The following is an 18,198-nucleotide window of genomic DNA, read 5'->3' as shown; positions in this document are numbered from 1 at the left end:
ACAAACACAGGAAGCAGCTAGAAGGTGCGGCTCAAGGGTATGGCTCAGCTTAGCTCAACGGCAAGATTCAGTTGGGATGCAGGTCACAGAAGTGGGTTGACGCGCGGGTCGAGTCGCCTGCTAGAAAACAAGTGGATCCTGGGATTTATTTAGATTGAAAACGACGTCATTTTCAATGGGTATATAAGGCTAAATCTCAACCTTTTCAGCAAAATTCTTCTTCCCCTCTCTCTCTCTCCTCGTTTGTTTTCTCTCCCCTTCTTTCTACAATTCCAGATTTTCGATTGAATGCTTCATTGGAAACTGAGAAAGATTGCTAAAAACTAGAAAAAGTTGTCAAAAAATTTAAGTTTTGCCAGAATTTTCGTCGAAATCTAAAATTTTTTCAAAAATTTTTTAGAAAAAAACTTCCAAATTTTCAAAAAAAAATCCTAAAATTTCTAAAATTACTCCTATCCTTCTAAACACCTTCTTGTTTTGTTTCTGTTTTCTCTACCTCGTGTGTGATTTTTTTTTCTATGATTGGCTTCTACTTATATTTCGATCTGTGTTATACTTATAGGGTTTAGCTCAAGTGTTCCTAATTAACTAGGAATCTAGCTCTAACAAGACTTCCGTATTACCACAAAAACATCAGATTTATCTACTAAAAATCGAAACCAACTTCAACTTTGCCATCATCCATCCACGATATATTTTTTTTAATTATTTTTTTTGTGTCACCTAAAAACAGATAAATCAAAAACAAAAAATAAAGATCAACCCAAAAATAAAATCAAATAATAATAATAATAAATAAATGATCAATTGGACCCGATAACTTTGATCTTATTGAGCTAGGCTCAATTGACTTAGGCCCAAATCCTATTAAACCAAACCCAACGAGCCTGGACCTGAACCAATTAAGGTGTCTACAATAAGCTTAAGTTGAATTTTGTTCATCTTCTTTCATGTTTTCTTTGCTTCTGCACTGCTAATGATCTTAGTACCGGTTGCCCTGACATTGAGAAGAAAGCTCTCCTTAATTTCAAAGAAAGTCTCACAGATCCCTTGGAAGGCTTTCTTCATGGATGGGTGAAGACTGCTGCCATTGGCATGGTGTAAGTTGCAATGCCGACACAGGACAAGTAACGACGCTTGATCTCCGAAACTCGTTTCAGACTAATAAAGCAGCTGAGAAGAAGTCAGCCTTAAGGGGTAAGATCGATTCCTCTCTGCTTAACTTGAAGAATTTAAGTTAGTTAGACCTCAGTATGAACAACTTTGAAGGCCAGCCCTATCCCACGGTTTATAGGTTCTTTCAGAACCCTGAGCTATTTAAATCTTTCTTATGCTCAGTTAGGTGGGACTATTCCTCCTCACCTTGGAAACTTATCAAATTTGCGATATCTTGATCTTCATTCATATTCAAATTCAGGTTACAAATTAAATGCAAATGACCTCCAATGGTTAAAGGGTCTTTCTTCTTTGGAATATTTGGATATGGGAGGGACTGATCTCAGTACTGTGACTGATTGATTGCAACAAGTTAATAGGCTTCCTTCTTTGTTGGAGTTATACTTGTCCAGCTGCAAACTCCATAGCTTTCCTCTTGCCCTCCCATTTGTTAACTTTACATCATTGGTAGCTGTTGATATGTCTAACAATTTGTTTAATTCTCCAATGCCTAGGTGGATCTTCAATATTACTGGCCTTAAAAGCCTTTTTCTTAGCTCTAACAATTTCATTGGTACCATTCCTAGTGCTTTTGCCGATATGCATTCTCTTCAACACCTTGATTTGTCCCATCAATTTTTGGAAGGTACAATACCAGGAATTTTAGCTAATCTCTCAAACTTACAATCTTTGAGGTTAGCATTTAACAACCTCAGCGGCAATCTGATTGAATTTGTAGACAGTTTGTCAAAAAATAGCAGCTTGGAAGTTTTGGATTTGACACAAAACAGGTTTACTGGTCATCTGCCTGATGCACTAGGAAACCTCACAAACTTGAGATCTCTTGTGCTTAGGAAGAATATATTCTGGCGTTCAATCAATACCTGAGTCTATTAGACTTTTGTCATCTTTACAACGTTTAAGCCTATTTGGCAATCCAATGAACGGCACCATCCCAGAGAGTATTGGGCAGCTTTCAGAGTTGGTTGTTATGGATTTTGGACAAACTGCTTGGAAGGGTACTATATCAGAGGGACATTTCTCAAATCTAACAAGGTTAGAAAAGTTGGAAATATCTTCAACATCCCAGAAGAAGTCCTTGGCTTTTAGTTGGGGAAGCCAGTGGACTCCTCCTTTTAACCTCAAGTCTATCATCATTGCGCACAACAGAGTAGGTCCCTCGTTTCCTGAGTGGCTTCAAACTCAAAGCAATCTGACCACTCTGTTCCTTAATGATGTTGAGATATCAGGCGAACTCCCAGATTGGTTTTGGAGTTGGTGTTCACTGCGCATTGATGACTTGGATCTTGCAAATAACAACATAAGTGGCACATTACCAAGATCATTACATTTTCGTTACGAAACAAATGTCTATTTGATTTCTAATCATTTTGAGGGTCCAACCCCATTATGGTCTAATGTGCGCCACCTGTATCTTTGTAGTAACTCATTCTCAGGTTTAATTCCTGACAATATCAGTGAAACTATGCCAATGCTTAGGGATTTAGATCTCTCTCGTAACTTTCTCACTGGTGGCATTCCCTCTTCCATTGTTAAACTAAAGAATTTGATATCCCTTGTTCTATCTTACAATAACTTGTCTGGAGAACTCCCTCAGGATTGGAGTCAATTGCAACATTTGCAAGTTCTGGATCTAGCAAAAAATAATCTGTCAGGTGATATTCCAAGCTCAATGGATGCTCTTCATTCACTTCTATTGCTAATCTTAAGCAGCAACAGTTTTAAAGGAGAAATTCCATTATCTTTGCAAAACTGTAGAGGACTATGGAGCTTTGATCTTGGGAAGAACAAATTTTCAGGAAAGGTACCAACATGGATAGGAGACAATAGCCCATTACGATGATTCTCCGTCTCCGATCAAATTTATTTACCGGTAACATTCCAAGACAACTTTGCCGTCTCACAAGCCTTCATGTGATGGACCTTGCAGACAACAGGCTATCTGGGGTCATACCAGCATGTCTAGGAAATTTAACTGGTATGGTCTCGGAAGTTCAATTTGAAGATGCGAAGCCATGTGAAGGGAATGTGATGATTGTGGCCAAAGAAAGGGAAATTGAATACAGTAGCACACTTCCATCGGTGAAGATCATAGATCTTTCAGAAAATAATCTATCTGGTAAGGTGCCTGAGGAGATTACCAAGCTGCACAGATTGGGTACATTAAACTTGTCAAACAACCATTTGACTGGGAGCATTCCATCAAATATTGGCAATCTGAAGTTGCTTGAAACACTTGATCTTTCAACAAAACAACTCTGTGGTTCAATTCCACAAAGCTTGTCCTCAATATCATTCTTAAGCCACTTAAACCTATCTTATAACAACTTAGTGGGAAAATTTTCATCAGGGAACCAGCTGCAAACTTTGAACGATCCATCTATTTATAAGGGTAATCCAGGACTCTGTGGGGGGCCACTAGCTAATAAATGTGAGGATGACAGAATACCAAGTGATCATGCTGACGATGACGCTGGTGAAGACAATGTGATAGAAATGAAATGGTTCTATGTTGGAATGTCAATCGAATTTGTTCTGGGATTTTGGGGAGTGTGCGGAACATTGTTGTTAAACAAGTCTTGGAGGCTTGCGTGTTTTCAACTCATTGATGAGAGGAAACAGAAGGCATCTATGTTCATTGCAATGAGCTCGGTTCGTTGGCAGAGGAAATTGAAGTCTTGGCAGAAGCAGAACTAATTCATTCACCTGACCCTCAGCTAAAAGCGGCCTATCAGGATCCATTTTGATTGATAGTTATTGTCAATAAACATGCAAATTCTTGCATCTGCAATCATTTTTTTTTTCATGTTACGGCCTTCTTTGTAACATAAATTAGTAATCCTGAAAACATTGTTCCATCATTCAAATTGTTAGTAAATTAACTCCTAATATCGTCATTTCATTTTTCTTTTTCAATCTTTAATGATTTAAAAATAATGTTAATTATGGTTTAAACTACAGATATCCCAAGTAGAAGTGCAAACAAGCCCAGTTGAATCTTGGGATGATGTTAGATCAAGTTCATAATCTCATGATTAATCAATTTGATATCGAGTTCTATGGAGATTATAACAAAGTCAATTTCGACTTGCCACAAATTATAGTTTTGTATTCTCATTTAAGTGCCAAATGCAAGTGGGATTAAATACAATATATTAGCAATACTTCCTAGTTTGACTTAACGACAAAAAAAAAAATTTAAAAAGATTTATAAATTATGATTATTTGTTGTTTACCAATTTGCCAAAATTTTAATGCCATCCGAATAAAAAATAAAAATATATCCATTGGTGGAAAAATCAAGGATAACCATTGGTGGAAAAATCAAGGATAAGTGAAGGTGTCTTTTGGCTAGCTTTCAGGATCTAGACGGTCACCTGAATTGATTTAGGAGTTTGTTCCAAATTTGTTTAGATCATTGCCTTTTCATTTATAACAAGCTTATATTCATGGGAAAATAACAAATTAAAAAGAAAATGAAAGATTTGTTACTCCTTTTCCATTTTTGGTGAGCATAACTGAGTTTGTTGAAGGAAAAAGATACGGAGCCAACAGCTGTTGATTCTGAGGAAAATATTATATAAATTTTTTTAGTAGGACAAAGTCCTCTTCTTTGGCTTAATCTGTCAATTTCTAGAAGTTATGATTCAATTTCAAGTATTTAATATACCCTTTTGTTCCATCTACTTTCTCTCTTCTTGCTAAACAATCTATTGCTTTCTTTAATTTTCATTCCTCCATCAGAATCGTAAAATGGATGAAAATTTCAATTTCCCAACCGTTGCTGGAAAAAATTTGGAGTAACATCTACATCTTTCTTTTCTACTAAAATTACACATCTAATTTTATAATTGATATGGTTCATAAAATAAAAAGACGAAGGTGGAAATTTAATAAAAGAGAGGTTAAACAACAATTAAATAAAAAAGACGATCAAAATAATAATTTGATGAAATTGACTATTATATAATAAAAAAACATAAAAAAATTTTGAGCAGACCACAATCTCTGCCTATCCCTTGTCGCCCCATCCCCAACTAAACTAAAAAAATTAAAGTTTAAAAAAATCATATTTTTTTTATAAAAAGAATACCATAAATTAAGAATAAAAAAAATTAAATTCCAAAATTATTTAATATCATCTATAATTATATCAATTCATAACAATCTTATTTTGACTTTTGAGTATAGCATGACATAAACAACCTGAGAATCTAATTAAATTAGCAATTAATTAATCAGTACTTGATGCGTACGGTCCTTGGAATCCCACATCATTCAAATGAAAAATAGAAAATAGTGAACATCATCAGATTCATATCGTTCATATACTATAAGAGTTAAGTAGTAATTAAATTAGCAATTAATAAGTAGTCAGAAAAAAGTTCATTAGAACGAAGCTTAGAGAACCAACCAACCGAAGGTGAACAGACCAGGTGGGGTATTCTCGTTCCAACTGTTCAATTAATTTTATGGGACCGAACTGTTGGTGACAGAGTCACGTGTGTCCTCTCTATCTATTGCCCCTAAACACATAATTGCAACTATTCTTAAATCTAAGGTTTGACAGTTAAAGGACGGTTTTAGGGTTGGCAGCTTTCTCTCTATGCTTTCACCCACATATATTGGGAAGGCATGGAATTTGGTGCTACCAATTAGTAGCTTTCTCTCGAGCGGCATGCTTCATGCCTTGAATTAAAGAATCAAATGCTATTGCTTGTTCCTTATTACTTTCTTAATTTCTAATTAAAACATTCTGATCATCTTGTCTTTTTTTTTTTTTTTGGTTTCTAATGTAAGAACAAATAGGTTGATTTGAATTAGGGTAGTAGCAATCATTTGGGGATGAAAGTAAACAATATTAAGTATAAAGAAGATTAAATTTTACTTAAGATAATTATTTTTGAGGGGGCTCGAAAAATCTGTTACAAATTTCAATCAGGTGAAAAAAAAAAATAAAATAAAAGGGGAAAGAATGAATGAGTTTGTCATATTCTTCTTCTTTACAAGAAAAAGTTATTTTTCTTTCAATGTTATATTGTTATAGCAGTGAAAAAAAATCAGCCCCAAGCTGTAGCTATAATACAATAACAACATGATGTCACTTCATCTCTATATATAGAACCCCACTTATACACCATTCCCATAATTGAAAGCTGCAAAAACAATTAATCTAGCAGGTGAGGTGACCAAGAAAAGAGTCAATGGCTGCTTCTTTCAAGCTCTTCTCCAACTGCTTGATTATCATCTCCATCTTCATTCCCCAAGCACTTTCAGTTGTACCAGAGGAACGTCAAACAGAAACTAATGGCTGCACCAACAAAGAAAAGGCATTATCCCTCGAAATCATAGCCATTTTCTCCATATTGATCGCTACTGTTATAGGTGAATGTTCACCTTTATTCACACGTTCGATCCCAGCTCTTCACCCTGACGGAAATTTATTGGTAATCGTTAGGTGTTTTGTTGCTGGAATCATTCTAGCAACTGGTTTCATGCACATGTTGCCGGATTCTTTCGACATGTTATCATCTAATTGCTTGGACGAGAACCCATGGCATAAGTTTCCCTTTACAGGATTTGTAGCAATGCTATCCGCAATGGTGACTTTAATGGTGGATTCCATGGCTACATCATTATACCGTAGGAAAAGCAATGCTGGGTTTATCCCAGTATCTGTATCTATTGAGGGAGGACAACACGAAATGGCTGCGGTGAATATTGGACACTTTCATGGACACCATCATGATCCAAGGTCTGCAGGAAAGTTGGGTCAACAGTTGATGCGTTATCGTGTCATTGCCATGGTAAGAAATTTTCAGCTCTAAATATTACTAGCTAGTTAAGACATGAACGTCAACAGGGAAAATAAGATATATACTACCAAACTACTAACATGTTTTAATTACATCAGCTAGGCTTGACTTATACATGGTATGAATTCACATATAGACAAAAAGTTGCCATGATCAGATTCGTTAATCTGTTGACTTTTCCTGCAGAATCATAAAAATATATATGTATGATGATAATCTAAAATAAAATATACAATATCTTAGCAATTATTGTCAATTGCAAGCGGTTTGTATCTTGTCTGTAACTCGTCCAGATCTTATCCTCTGTCCTCATGAGTCTGATAGTTATAACTTAAGTCTTCCCCACAAAGAATTGCAGCTATTTTTAGAGTTCGCCTGAGTTTCACATTGATCCAATAGCTAGGGGCGGTCATAGACTCATAGATACTCTCTTATAATCGTTAGATCTTATCCAAATATATATCCTAACAAAATTTAAAGAAAAGGGACTGAGCTGATTCAACTGATTAGCTGCATTATAGGATCTTTTGAGCATTAAATTCACATAAGTGTCATCTGTTTACTATGGCTTGTGCACCATGAGTGCATGAACCGAGTGTCGATTAGTTCATTGTAGCAATGAAGATGATCTCTTGTATGTTGTAAATTCATCTAAATGGTTGGCATGTATCAGAAATGGGAATTATAGTTCATTCAGTGGTGATAGGCCTTTCACTAGGAGCCTCAAACAACACTTGCACCATTAAAGGTCTTGTGACAGCCCTTTGCTTCCATCAAATGTTTGAAGGGATGGGTCTTGGCGGTTGCATTCTTCATGCAATCATTTCCTACATTAATTAATCACTACTGATCCTTTTATTCTTCAGAGCTAAGGCCTTGTCGGAAAACATTAATTTAACTCTTTTGATATAGGCCGAGTACAATGCGCTCAAGAAGATTATCATGGTTTTCCTCTTCTCTGTAACGACCCCATTTGGAATTGCACTAGGAATTGCTCTGTCCAAGACATACAAAGAGAATAGTCCAACTGCCTTGATCACAGTAGGACTGCTAAATGCATCGTCAGCTGGACTTTTGATTTACATGGCTTTGGTTGATCTTCTTTCATCAGATTTCATGGGTCCAAAGTTGCAGGCTAGCATTAAGCTCGAAATAAAGTCCTATGCTGCAATTCTTTTAAGGCGCTGGTGGCATGTCTCTCATGGCCAAGTGGGCTTGATCATGGTAAAGAGAGAGATTTGATACAGATATAGGAAGAAAAGAATGCAAAAAGAATAAACCATCTTACCGTGTTTTTTGCAAGTTGACCTTTCCAGGTAGTTAGTTTCACTGTTACATTGTGCGCTTTGTTTTTTGTGACCCTTTCATCATGTATAACCACCAACCAAGGAAAATCAATTCCTCTCTTTCAGTTTGTTCTTGCTATATTAAGATCTTTCAGTTGACTTTTTATTTTATTTATTTCATTTTCTTCGTGCCTGGCTATATATATCTACTTGCCTTTACAGGAAAAGAAAGGTCAGAGACCAAAGCCTTATGATTTAGGTTCTTCAAAATAAACTAAGCTAGCATGAATGGAATGAGTTAAAGTTCGACTTCAATATATATATTTATTTGATGGGTAAGTGAATCACTTCAGGTTCTTCAAAAAAACCTTCATAGTCAAAGGTACGCAGGTCAGCCAAGGGAACCGAGCCCAGGGGATATGAACCCACACTGTTTTTCCAAGTTGCTGCATTCAGGCCCATTAATATGGTCAAGTTTTTTGGATAAATACTTTGTGACCCGCAAACAGGAGCTTGGGCCACAAATTTTATGGTTGGCGAAGGGATCTAAACCTGCCCAACATTCACAATTTGACATTCACATCAGAAACTCAACATAATTTTATCGGTGATCTGATGATATGCAACTCAATCCAAACGTTTAAATGGCCACAAGCTCATGCTACTTTCATACACAAAAAGCAACACCCAGTTTTCTATTTTGTATGATTTTTTTTCTTGTCGATTATAGAAGTAAATTTTCTACTAAAATCCAAGGAAGGGCGGTGGATTATGATTATTTTCTCATTTTTCAACCCTGTTGCAGTCACTTTTGCAGATTTATTTATCCCAAATATAAAAAATTGTATTGGGGTTGAAAAAGTCAAAGCAGAGTCACATTTTTCTCGTCAAACGGACAAAAACCGTTTGCATAGATTTCTTAAGCCAGCGTTTTCTCTTACTGGTTGAGCATCTTCATCCTTGTTTATTGCATTATCCAATAGCTTTTTTTTTTTCTTTTTCTAGGAGAAAATGACATTAAAATCTTGATTTTATTTGGTGGATTGAGAGAGAATCCCAACAAAAATATTGAAAGCAATGCTTTCATTTCCTATTTTTCATCCTTTGTCAAAAAGAATAGATACAATATTTTATGGTACCATTTTCTATCCTTTTGAAGTAAAAAATACTAAAAAAGATGCTTAGGGAATCATTTGAATAAAACAGATTACTACTAATACAAAACTTTTATCATCCACCAAAAAATGAAATTTGAGATCAAAATGGTATAAATTCTTACTTGATTCTCTTTATATCTTATACACCATTTTATATACTATACATTTTAAAAAAATAAAAAACACCACAAAAAATTATGACAAGATGATCATTTTAATGTAATTTTTATATAAAAATATTGCGATTGAAAAATAAATTATAAGTATTAAATTTTTAATTTTTAATTTTTAAAATATTATTTTTAAAGATAATTGTATGAATTAAATATGTAATATTTTTTAAAAAAAAAATTTATGAAAGAATTTTTTTATGCAACAAAGAATATTTAATAAAAATCAGATAATTAATTAATAATAAACCATAAAACAAAGTTTTAGTAAATTTTAACCTTTTAAATGTGACTTTGTTTTTTTTTTTATTTGAAATATGTATATGTGACATTATTTAATGTTATTATATGGGGATTCTAGAAAACTGAAAAAAAAAAAAAATTGTATCTAAATCAAGCAAGAACAAAAGCATGCCAGCAAAGCAAAAATCCCAAAGAAAAGGTCTTTCCTTTTCTCTTACGCCATTTACACCACAACAAATTTGACCGATGGATTCTTTTATCTTTTTTTTCTTTTTTTCTCTCCACATAATGATCTTTCCTTAATCTAACTATTATCAGGAAAATAAAAGGTAAAAGTTTTTTAAATGCTTTGGCAAGCGGTGGTTTGTCAGAAATTAGGGTTTTTAATGACCTTTCGCAAGGCGGCCCATAAATTCCTGTTCCAGATAACGTTCCAAGCCATGGTATGGAAGTTTCATTTCAAGTGATTGATACCCTTTTATTTGTTTATTATATTTTTTTGTAATTTATTTTACCCTGTAGTTTTGTAGAAAATAATGGACAGGTATCGCTTTGTCAAGAGACTTAACCTTTTTTTTTCTTACTGGGGTTATTGGATTATTGAGGTTGGTTCTTTTAAAAGTGCCAAGTTTTTATTTTTTTGGGTCCGAGCCTGGAGCTTTGAATTGATCTGTTGATGGGTATTTGTTAGATTCTGACTTGGAATCAGGAACTAGAAGATCAGTTTTTTGTTTGTGGATCTCTTTTCTGATTCAGCTGGATTTTGGTGATTAAATCTGGGGCATGGTCAATTTCCTTGATGGGTTCTTTTGGATTTTGTTTTAGAAATATGAGCCAGAAAAGATCACTTTTTTATTTCTTTTTTTTTTTTTTAGTGACATGCAAAATTGAGATGGATTTTTTATCCTAATTGGTTTTGCTTAGGTTTGGTATCAGTAATTACTTGAAGTGGAAAGATTAGCAGATTTCGTTTCAATTATCTGGAGGAATTGGTCTTGAAAATGGAGGATCAAGAAGTTTTGCCTGATGAGTCTTCTTTATCCTTAGTTAGGGAAGTTAGACTAGAAGAAGATGAGGAAGACTTTCGGAGCTGTTGTGAAGATGAGGAGGTATGGAAAGAAACTGAAGAAGTGATAAAGGAAGAACAAAGGGAAGAGCTTGATAAATTTTCAGTGAAGATGTTTTTCAAGGGCATCTCTTTAGCAGAGACTGGGGACTCTAGTTCTGGCTTTTCAGGTATTGGGGTGGTTATGGAGAGATCAGCCGGTAGTCCTGTTATTCAAGTGCAGAAAAAACTTGACTTTTATGTAGAGGAATCTGTTGCTGATTATTTAGCTTTAATGGATGGTTTGATGGAGGCTATGCAGAACAAGATCCGCCGTGTATATGCTTTTACTGATTCCGGATTGTTATATGATCAGGTCAGTGAAGATTGGCATCCCCATGATGTTCTTTTGGTATCAAACATTAAAGATTGTCTCGTTTCTTTGACACTTAAATAGTTACTTTCATCATATGATATCACAAAACCTTTCTATAATGTGAATTTTCATTTTGCTTTCTGCCTGGCTACATTTATAAATCCACTTCATATCTGAAGAGCTAAAGATTCGAACCTCCCAAATCCGCTGTATCCTTTTTTTTTTTTTAATTTGGAGTTATAGAATATGGCTTTAGCTAATTTTTTATTTCCTGATTTTAGACTTAGAACTTTCAACTATGCTGAAAATTTTTATTTCCTTAATCTGTGCTTTACTGAAATGAATTTCTGGCAGATTATGTGCAAGGAGAAACTTGATAATCCACTTTTGATAGCACTGAGGGAAAGAACCCTAGAACATACCCACAATTTGGAAGAGTTTCTTCTGAAACTTGTTCCAAGCGGCAATGTTTTGAGGCCATTGCAGCTAGCCCAAGTAGCCATAGGAGTCATATCTTCTCCTGCCAAGGGAGATAAATCACTTGAGAATTGTTCTATCTGCTGTGAGGACAAGCCATCATTGATGATGATCACCATGAAGTGTTCCCATAAATTCTGTTCTCATTGTATGAGAACTTATGTAGATGGTAAACTGCAATCGTCCCAAGTCCCCATCAGGTGCCCTCAGGTAAGATGCAATTATTACATTTCCACTGCTGAGTGTAGATCTTTTCTTCCACTTGCTTCCTATGAGTTTTTAGAAAGAGCCCAAGCAGAAGCAAATGTTCTTCACTCTGATGGAATCTACTGTCCTTATGCAAATTGTTCTGTCTTACTTGATCCTCGTGAATGCTTGTCAACTAGGGCAAGTTCATCTAGTCAATCAGATAGTAGCTGTATCAAGTGCCCAGTTTGTCAAAGGTTTATTTGTGTGGAATGTGGAGTTCCATGGCATTCGTCAGTGAGTTGTGAAGAGTATCAGAACCTCCCTCTTGAGGAAAGAGATGCTGCAGACATTACCTGGCATCTCTTGGCACAAAACAAGAGGTGGAGGCGTTGCCAGCAGTGCCGTACGATGATTGAACTTACCCAAGGTTGCTATCACATGACATGCTGGTAAGATCCATCTTCTTGTAATAGCACTTTGTTTATTGGAAAGAAATTAATTGAGATTGATTAAATAAGGGGCTGATTGAACCTTGTGAAATGAAATTATTTGATGCTGATCTCTTTCCTGCATTGGAATTTTTTACATTGATTGCAATTTTCTTTGCTTGCTACTGAGGCACAATTTTAATTGCTGCACCTGAATCTAATTGCAGGCCATGCAGTTTGTAGCATCTTTGAATTGTAGTTTTTGTTTTGTGCAGCGATCTAATCATATGACCAACCGTATGGACTTTTTCTGAATGGTAATTTGGTTGGAACTATGACGTGAGTGGGTGGGCTAGAGAGACAATATATGCTTAGAGAGTCTCTTGATGTTTGGACTTAAACTTTGTTGTGTATATTTGGACTTTATTCGTTGTCCCATGATATAATCAAGTTATCCTTGACTTAACTTCTTGGTTAATGGAGTTGATCATCCTTTGATCATGCAATTTTGTATGCTTGCGTCGAGCTCTTGTTTGTCCACATGTGAAGAAGTGTATCTGTATGTTTTGCACGCACATGTCCTATATGAAAGTCGTTTCTTATATGGTCCTCGAAGCCAAATTTGCTTCCATGTCTCCTTTTCAGGTGTGGGCATGAGTTCTGTTATTCTTGTGGTGCCGAGTACAGGGGCGGTCAACAGACCTGTCAATGCGCCTTTTGGGATGAAGACAACACTGAAGACTCGGTCACCCATTCTGTACAAGAATCAGAACAATGGGCATGGGAGACTTTCAATTCACTCCCTATGATCATGGACGCATATTCAGACCAAGAAAGATCACAGCTTACACTAATCCAAAGGTTCCTCGCTGGGGGTTTTAGTCTGAGTGACCATCATCCATATCAATCCCCACCCCGCTGTACAGATTCCTATGTAGATGCGATGAAGGACATCCGTCAGCTTCCTTGGCTTGAGAGATTCGTCTCTGTAATAAGTGACAACTACGACGAAGACTATATCCAATGAAGCTAGTGTAGATCATTCCAATGTTAGGTAATAGACTGTATCAGTCCAAGTCCAACAAGGTTTACAAGAGAGGCAAAGAGTTTCTCACTCTATTGGCTCCATTTTCATTTACACAAATTTCTTGAGATCAGCATTCCTCCCACTTTATGTATTTCTTGTCTGTCATTAGTTACATGCTGGAAGATAAAATACCCTGGAGGTCTTTGCATAAGATTAAAGGGAAGATTCTATGCATGATAGTTGCTTCTTCGAAAGAAAAAGAGAGATGATAGGTTTAACATCTTAGTAATGTCACCAAATTAAAAGAAAGTTAATGAAACAAATCTTTTCATTTTGACATGCTCTCTCTCTCTCTCTCTCTCTCTCTCTCTCTCTCTCTCTCTCTCTCTCTCTCCTATGAATGCCCTGGCATTATCAGTGCCAAGAATACTGTTTTGATGAAACGAGTACCATGGACTTGACTAGTACCATGGACGCACAGCATCAATTATGCCAAACGAGGCCCATCACAATCTAGGTATATCTCAAGAAAAAGCAAATCCAAATTTTTGCAGGTTTGTGTTTTTTGTTCGTATATTCTGCATATTATAGATTCTTAATTGGGAATAATGAACATTGCATAGCCTTCCAAGGTCGTTCGAGCTAGGCTTGGAGACGGGGGCTAAGCAAAACCACATGCAATTTGACTATCCTGCAGGAATCACTCTCGAGATCACCCTTCAGTCATTCATCAGGATTTATCTTATAAAAGGATGAGAAATGGGGCTAGACTTCCTTAGTTTTCTGCAGATTTTTTACCATAAAATAGTATTTCTGCTGCATACAATTCCCACTTTCTTTGGCTTGATTATTGCGTTTATAATTTATTGAGGCTGTTCATAGTAAAAGTTGCAACAGAGCTTCTGTTTTTTATAATTTATTTTTCAGTGGGGTGGCACGTGCATTTTGACTAGCTCGCCTAGCCTAGTAATTTATCCACCACCCACCATTTCCTTTTTCTCTCGACAGCACACGAGATTCCATGGAGTCGTTGACAAAGTGCTCTCGGCAAGGATAGCCTGAATACTTCGAATCCAAAATCATCTTCTGATAAAGTTTTCCCCATAGTTCACATGCAAATCAACAATTCCATGTGGCTCAAAAGTCAAATTCTGCAGTAGAATGCAACCAATATGTACTAGATTTGGGATTCTATTTCACTTGTTTTGATTACAGGCCATCGAAGACCTTTTTTCGGGTATATATATGGCCATGAAAATACATGGACAAACACATATTACTATGTTAGGAGGCAAAAGAGAAAAAATGAGAAGATTCATTAAGGACAAAAGAGGATTTGACAAATGAACTTACCAATTAATATTGAAACAGAAGAGAGCAAGAAAGTCATAAGCAATGATTTAGACAAGACATTAATGAAAACCCTTAAACACTCGTTCAGTGTACAACTCATCCCATCATAATTCATAACTGAATTACGCGGATTAAGCCAAAAAGAAGGACTAGTTGTGCCAATTTGGACCTACACAAAGAAATAAAAAAAGAAGACCAATTCTTTGATTGTTGTGGAGGCAAGTAGGCAACAGAGGTTGGTGATTCACTTCACCTTTCCACTCTGTTCCCATCCTTGAATGGTGGAAAGAAAAAAAGGAATAGTAATAATAACTAAACTAAAGCAAACGACCCCCAAAAAGCTCATAATTCAAGTCTTATTAAGGGAAAACATTTAGTTTGAAAAAACAGGAAACCAACATAATAGAAGATTAAGACAATTTATAGCATTAGTTTGGAGGTAATCCTACAACGAGACTAGGTGAAAGCTTATCCATCTTTTCATTTGTCAATATATACCAAGAACAAGTAACCACAAAGTTTTGTGAGGATATTAATCAAGATGAATATGTTCTCTATGAACAAGATGATATATCAAAGAAAAGAGAGCAAAACACCAAGATTACAAAAATGATAAACTCTACCTATTTCGGTATTCAACTGTATCTTGATATTCTCTCCTATTGCTTTTCTTTACTATATCCTTCAAGCCATTCAACCAGCAGTTCAAAAATGCTGGAAATGCAGTGATAATACCACCTGAAACTTAGGAAGTGCAGCAACAAATTATATGCGACAAACTTCAACATGAGATGGCATTAGAACCGTAACTAATTGCTTTGAGACTTGAATCAGACATATTAGTCATCCATATCTGAGGACTATTTGATTCCCCTGGTATATTGTATGCATAAGATGGCCACCGAACATCGATGTCACATGAGCTTGTAATGCCCATTCTGATCATCTTTTGTGTTCTCTCAAGAACTATGAGGCTAGAAAATGTGGAAAAACTATTGCCTACAAAAACATCAGCCCTTGAGCACACCTCATAGTCAATTGCTGACTGAATGAGATATGGATGCTTCTTGTAAATTCCATCAACCCCTAATTTCTTCTTCTCAAATGGATGCAATCCTTTCTTCCAACCACCCAATACTGAAGAATCATTAAGGAGGCTATCGGCAACAGCAAGATAAACTACAGTTGGAAATTCTAAGCCGACAATGTTCCCCACTCTTTCCATAATTTCTTGCTTGCTACTACAAATTTGGCTTATGCCTGATCTTTGCTCTAAGTTCTTACAATGAATCATCCAGTCTATTTCTACCCTCATATGGACTGCTACATAAGGAGCGGGTGGCAGCGAAGAACCCTCTGCATCAAAATTGTTTTGTACTGTCTCAGTTTTTCTCCTAAGCTTTCTTCCTATCTGCCTAATCTTGGACACAACTCTATCTGCTTCTTTTGCTATCTCATCAACCAAAACTAAGCACTCAAAGACCCTTGCATAGTCCTTAACAGGCCAATGATCATGCCAAAGAAATGGATTCTTTCCAACAATTCTAATCACTTCATACTTATCAACAGGACCTCTGCTGCTTTGCTTCAACTGCTCCAGGTCTCTCTCAACTGTCCACTTTCTTCCACTTCCCTTTTGGAGATCATATACTGGTGTTTGATTCTTAAGATCCGAGTAACGACCCAATCGCACAAACCCATTACAAAGAGAATTAAACCTTTCAAATTGGAAGACTTTATCAAAGGAAATTGGCTGCAAGCGGTAAATTTCTTTGTAGAAAAGCGACGCACTTAAGCTAGGCATCAAAAGAGTTCGGTTCAGCATTCTAGCAGTTAGACAAGCTCTTGCAAATGCTATCTTCTGATTATTTAGTCCCCACACAATTTGAGGAACCTTCAAAAACTTATCTCTACGAATCCCAACATCAGAGTTCAACAACAAAGAACGGCTTAGAATCAAGTCCAGATTGTTCCATTCCATCACACCATAGGCAGAGAATGAATGGAGCAAGACAGCTCTGAAAAACAGAGCAATAGTGACCAAAGCAAGAAGTTTGCATGTTACAGAAGTCAAATGGCAGCCGAATAACCTCGAAAGCCTACAGTTAGAGGACAAGTCCATTTACAATTCAGAAACTTACAGCCTTCTCATAACCAACCTCATTAAAAAGAGACCATAGGACAATTTAACAACAGATTTAGCACATAGCAAGTCATATAATCACTATAACCGTCGAAATTACAGGTATCTAGAGTTGAGAAGACACAAAAAATGTTGCTTTGATATTAGAATCTGCACAACTTGGAAAAGAAATTATCATCAGAATCCATTTATGACAGAATTGTATGCTTGATTGACATAGTTGTAAAACAAGCTCAATTCAACTCTAAGAAGAAGAAGAAAAGTAAAAACTTAGATGCGAAATGCAAGCCAAGAGGAAGCCCACGTGGTACCATATAATAGGAGTTCAAATAAGAACAAAAAACCAATGAAGCTTATCTCTATATCAGCCTAACAAATTAAAAAAAAAAAGAAAAAACAGATAGTCCAAAAGAAAATACGCGTAATACAAAATCAAAAGCAGTGTTGAGAGAGACAGAAGATAATGAAATTGGCTAAAGGTGTTACCTTGCTTTGAAATCTGCATTTGCCTGCCACGGGAAATCCATATGATGACCAAACAAACCTGAATTCTGAGCAAGACCCAGGAAGGAAAAGAAAAAAAAATTGATGATCATTCATGAGAAAGAATCCAGAAAAGACTGAATTCCCTTGAACCAAAAGCAAGCCAACCCATGGCCATCACCATCATGACACCAAGAAAACCTCATGAGAACATCAACAGATGATTAAAAAAACATGTCTTTTTTCTTCTTAGTATTATATTTCAATAATAATAATAAAAAGAATGAATTGACGACCATAATAACTTTTAGAAAAAAGGATGGGAATCTAGTGGGATAATTGTGGGAAAATAGCAAACAAAAAGACTAAAGAAGAAGGAAGAGCAAAGGAGTCAGAAGAGATCAGGTTTTGCAGGCTGGGGAAATTATAGGATCATTGATAAAATGCACTTTAACTGTCCCACAGGTAAAAGCCAAAAGAACATTGCGAACAACATTTGATTCATTTGTTTTTCTTTTTAGCCTCTCAATATATCAATACATATCGGGTCCAAAATGTGTGTAACAGAGCTATAAATGAAAATAAAATTGGGAAAAAAACGGACACTTCACCAGTTTTTCATTCTTTTACTTTTTCCGAAATACTCATTTTTTAAATCATCACAACCTGTCGAGTGTACAGTTGGGATCCGGGGAAGGCCTTTGTGTACATTCCCCGTGAGTTCTGAGTTGGAAATTGAAATTGCCAATACTACCCTTTTCTTAGGAGTACTTTTGCATTTTTTTCCCTTTAAAAATACTCTTTGATTGTACGATATTAAGTTGTGGTG

At 35.9% G+C, this 18,198-nt stretch overlaps 5 protein-coding genes across 10 annotated transcripts; 4 read left to right on the top strand and 1 right to left on the bottom strand.

Moving 5' to 3' along the window:
• Positions 1–976: 976 nt before the first annotated feature.
• Positions 977–4,158, top strand: LOC111274195 (receptor-like protein EIX2). Of its 2 annotated transcripts, XR_016334217.1 has the most exons (4): positions 1,184–1,197; positions 2,774–2,831; positions 2,935–2,980; positions 3,107–3,138. XR_016334217.1 is itself a non-coding variant. In XM_089755566.1 (3 exons), exons 1-3 carry the CDS (start codon positions 2,096–2,098, stop codon positions 3,177–3,179), a joined length of 855 nt encoding a protein of 284 aa, XP_089611692.1. In that variant the 5' UTR covers positions 977–2,095; the 3' UTR covers positions 3,180–4,158. The 2 variants fall into 2 exon arrangements, 1 of the variants encoding a protein (XP_089611692.1); XM_089755566.1 differs by having other exon boundaries at positions 977–2,831; positions 3,107–4,158.
• Positions 3,208–3,873, top strand: LOC111274194 (receptor-like protein EIX2). The gene has a single exon (XM_089755142.1). The coding sequence runs from the start codon at positions 3,208–3,210 to the stop codon at positions 3,871–3,873; it is 666 nt and encodes a 221-aa protein (XP_089611268.1).
• Positions 4,159–5,964: 1,806 nt separating the features above from the next.
• Positions 5,965–8,329, top strand: LOC111318650 (fe(2+) transport protein 1-like). Its single transcript, XM_089755298.1, is given in 4 exon segments — positions 5,965–6,987; positions 7,663–7,808; positions 7,905–8,171; positions 8,173–8,329. Coding segments are annotated over 4 exon segments (1,059 nt in total). The 5' UTR covers positions 5,965–6,380; the 3' UTR covers positions 8,212–8,329.
• Positions 8,330–9,994: 1,665 nt separating this feature from the next.
• LOC111274796 (E3 ubiquitin-protein ligase RSL1-like) lies at positions 9,995–13,727 on the top strand. Of its 4 annotated transcripts, XM_089755033.1 has the most exons (6): positions 10,074–10,291; positions 10,371–10,453; positions 10,540–10,634; positions 10,773–11,269; positions 11,624–12,384; positions 13,009–13,727. In XM_089755033.1, the coding sequence occupies exons 4-6, from the start codon at positions 10,850–10,852 to the stop codon at positions 13,388–13,390; spliced, it is 1,563 nt and encodes a 520-aa protein (XP_089611159.1). In that variant the 5' UTR covers positions 10,074–10,291; positions 10,371–10,453; positions 10,540–10,634; positions 10,773–10,849; the 3' UTR covers positions 13,391–13,727. The 4 variants fall into 4 exon arrangements, with proteins under 4 accessions (XP_089611157.1, XP_089611159.1, XP_089611160.1 ...); XM_089755034.1 differs by lacking the exon at positions 10,371–10,453; XM_089755031.1 differs by adding an exon at positions 9,995–10,047 and having other exon boundaries at positions 10,167–11,269.
• A 1,477-nt stretch (positions 13,728–15,204) lies between these two features.
• On the bottom strand, positions 15,205–18,044 carry LOC111274798 (O-fucosyltransferase 23-like). 2 transcript variants are annotated; one of them, XM_022859712.2, is made up of 2 exons: positions 17,373–18,044; positions 15,205–16,842 (listed from the first exon to the last, which is right to left on the bottom strand). In XM_022859712.2, the coding sequence occupies exons 1-2, from the start codon at positions 17,480–17,482 to the stop codon at positions 15,525–15,527; spliced, it is 1,428 nt and encodes a 475-aa protein (XP_022715447.2). In that variant the 5' UTR covers positions 17,483–18,044; the 3' UTR covers positions 15,205–15,524. The 2 variants fall into 2 exon arrangements, with proteins under 2 accessions (XP_022715447.2, XP_089611161.1); XM_089755035.1 differs by having other exon boundaries at positions 15,205–17,036; positions 17,373–17,942.
• Between the last annotated feature and the right edge of the window lie 154 nt (positions 18,045–18,198).

This window comes from Durio zibethinus, chromosome 26 (assembly GCF_047325235.1).
Source record: "Durio zibethinus cultivar Kanyao isolate XHJ-2024 chromosome 26, ASM4732523v1, whole genome shotgun sequence".
NCBI lineage: Eukaryota > Viridiplantae > Streptophyta > Magnoliopsida > Malvales > Malvaceae > Durio > Durio zibethinus.
The sequence above is the reverse complement of the archived record's forward strand: the minus strand, read 5'-3'. Positions and strand labels throughout refer to the sequence as shown.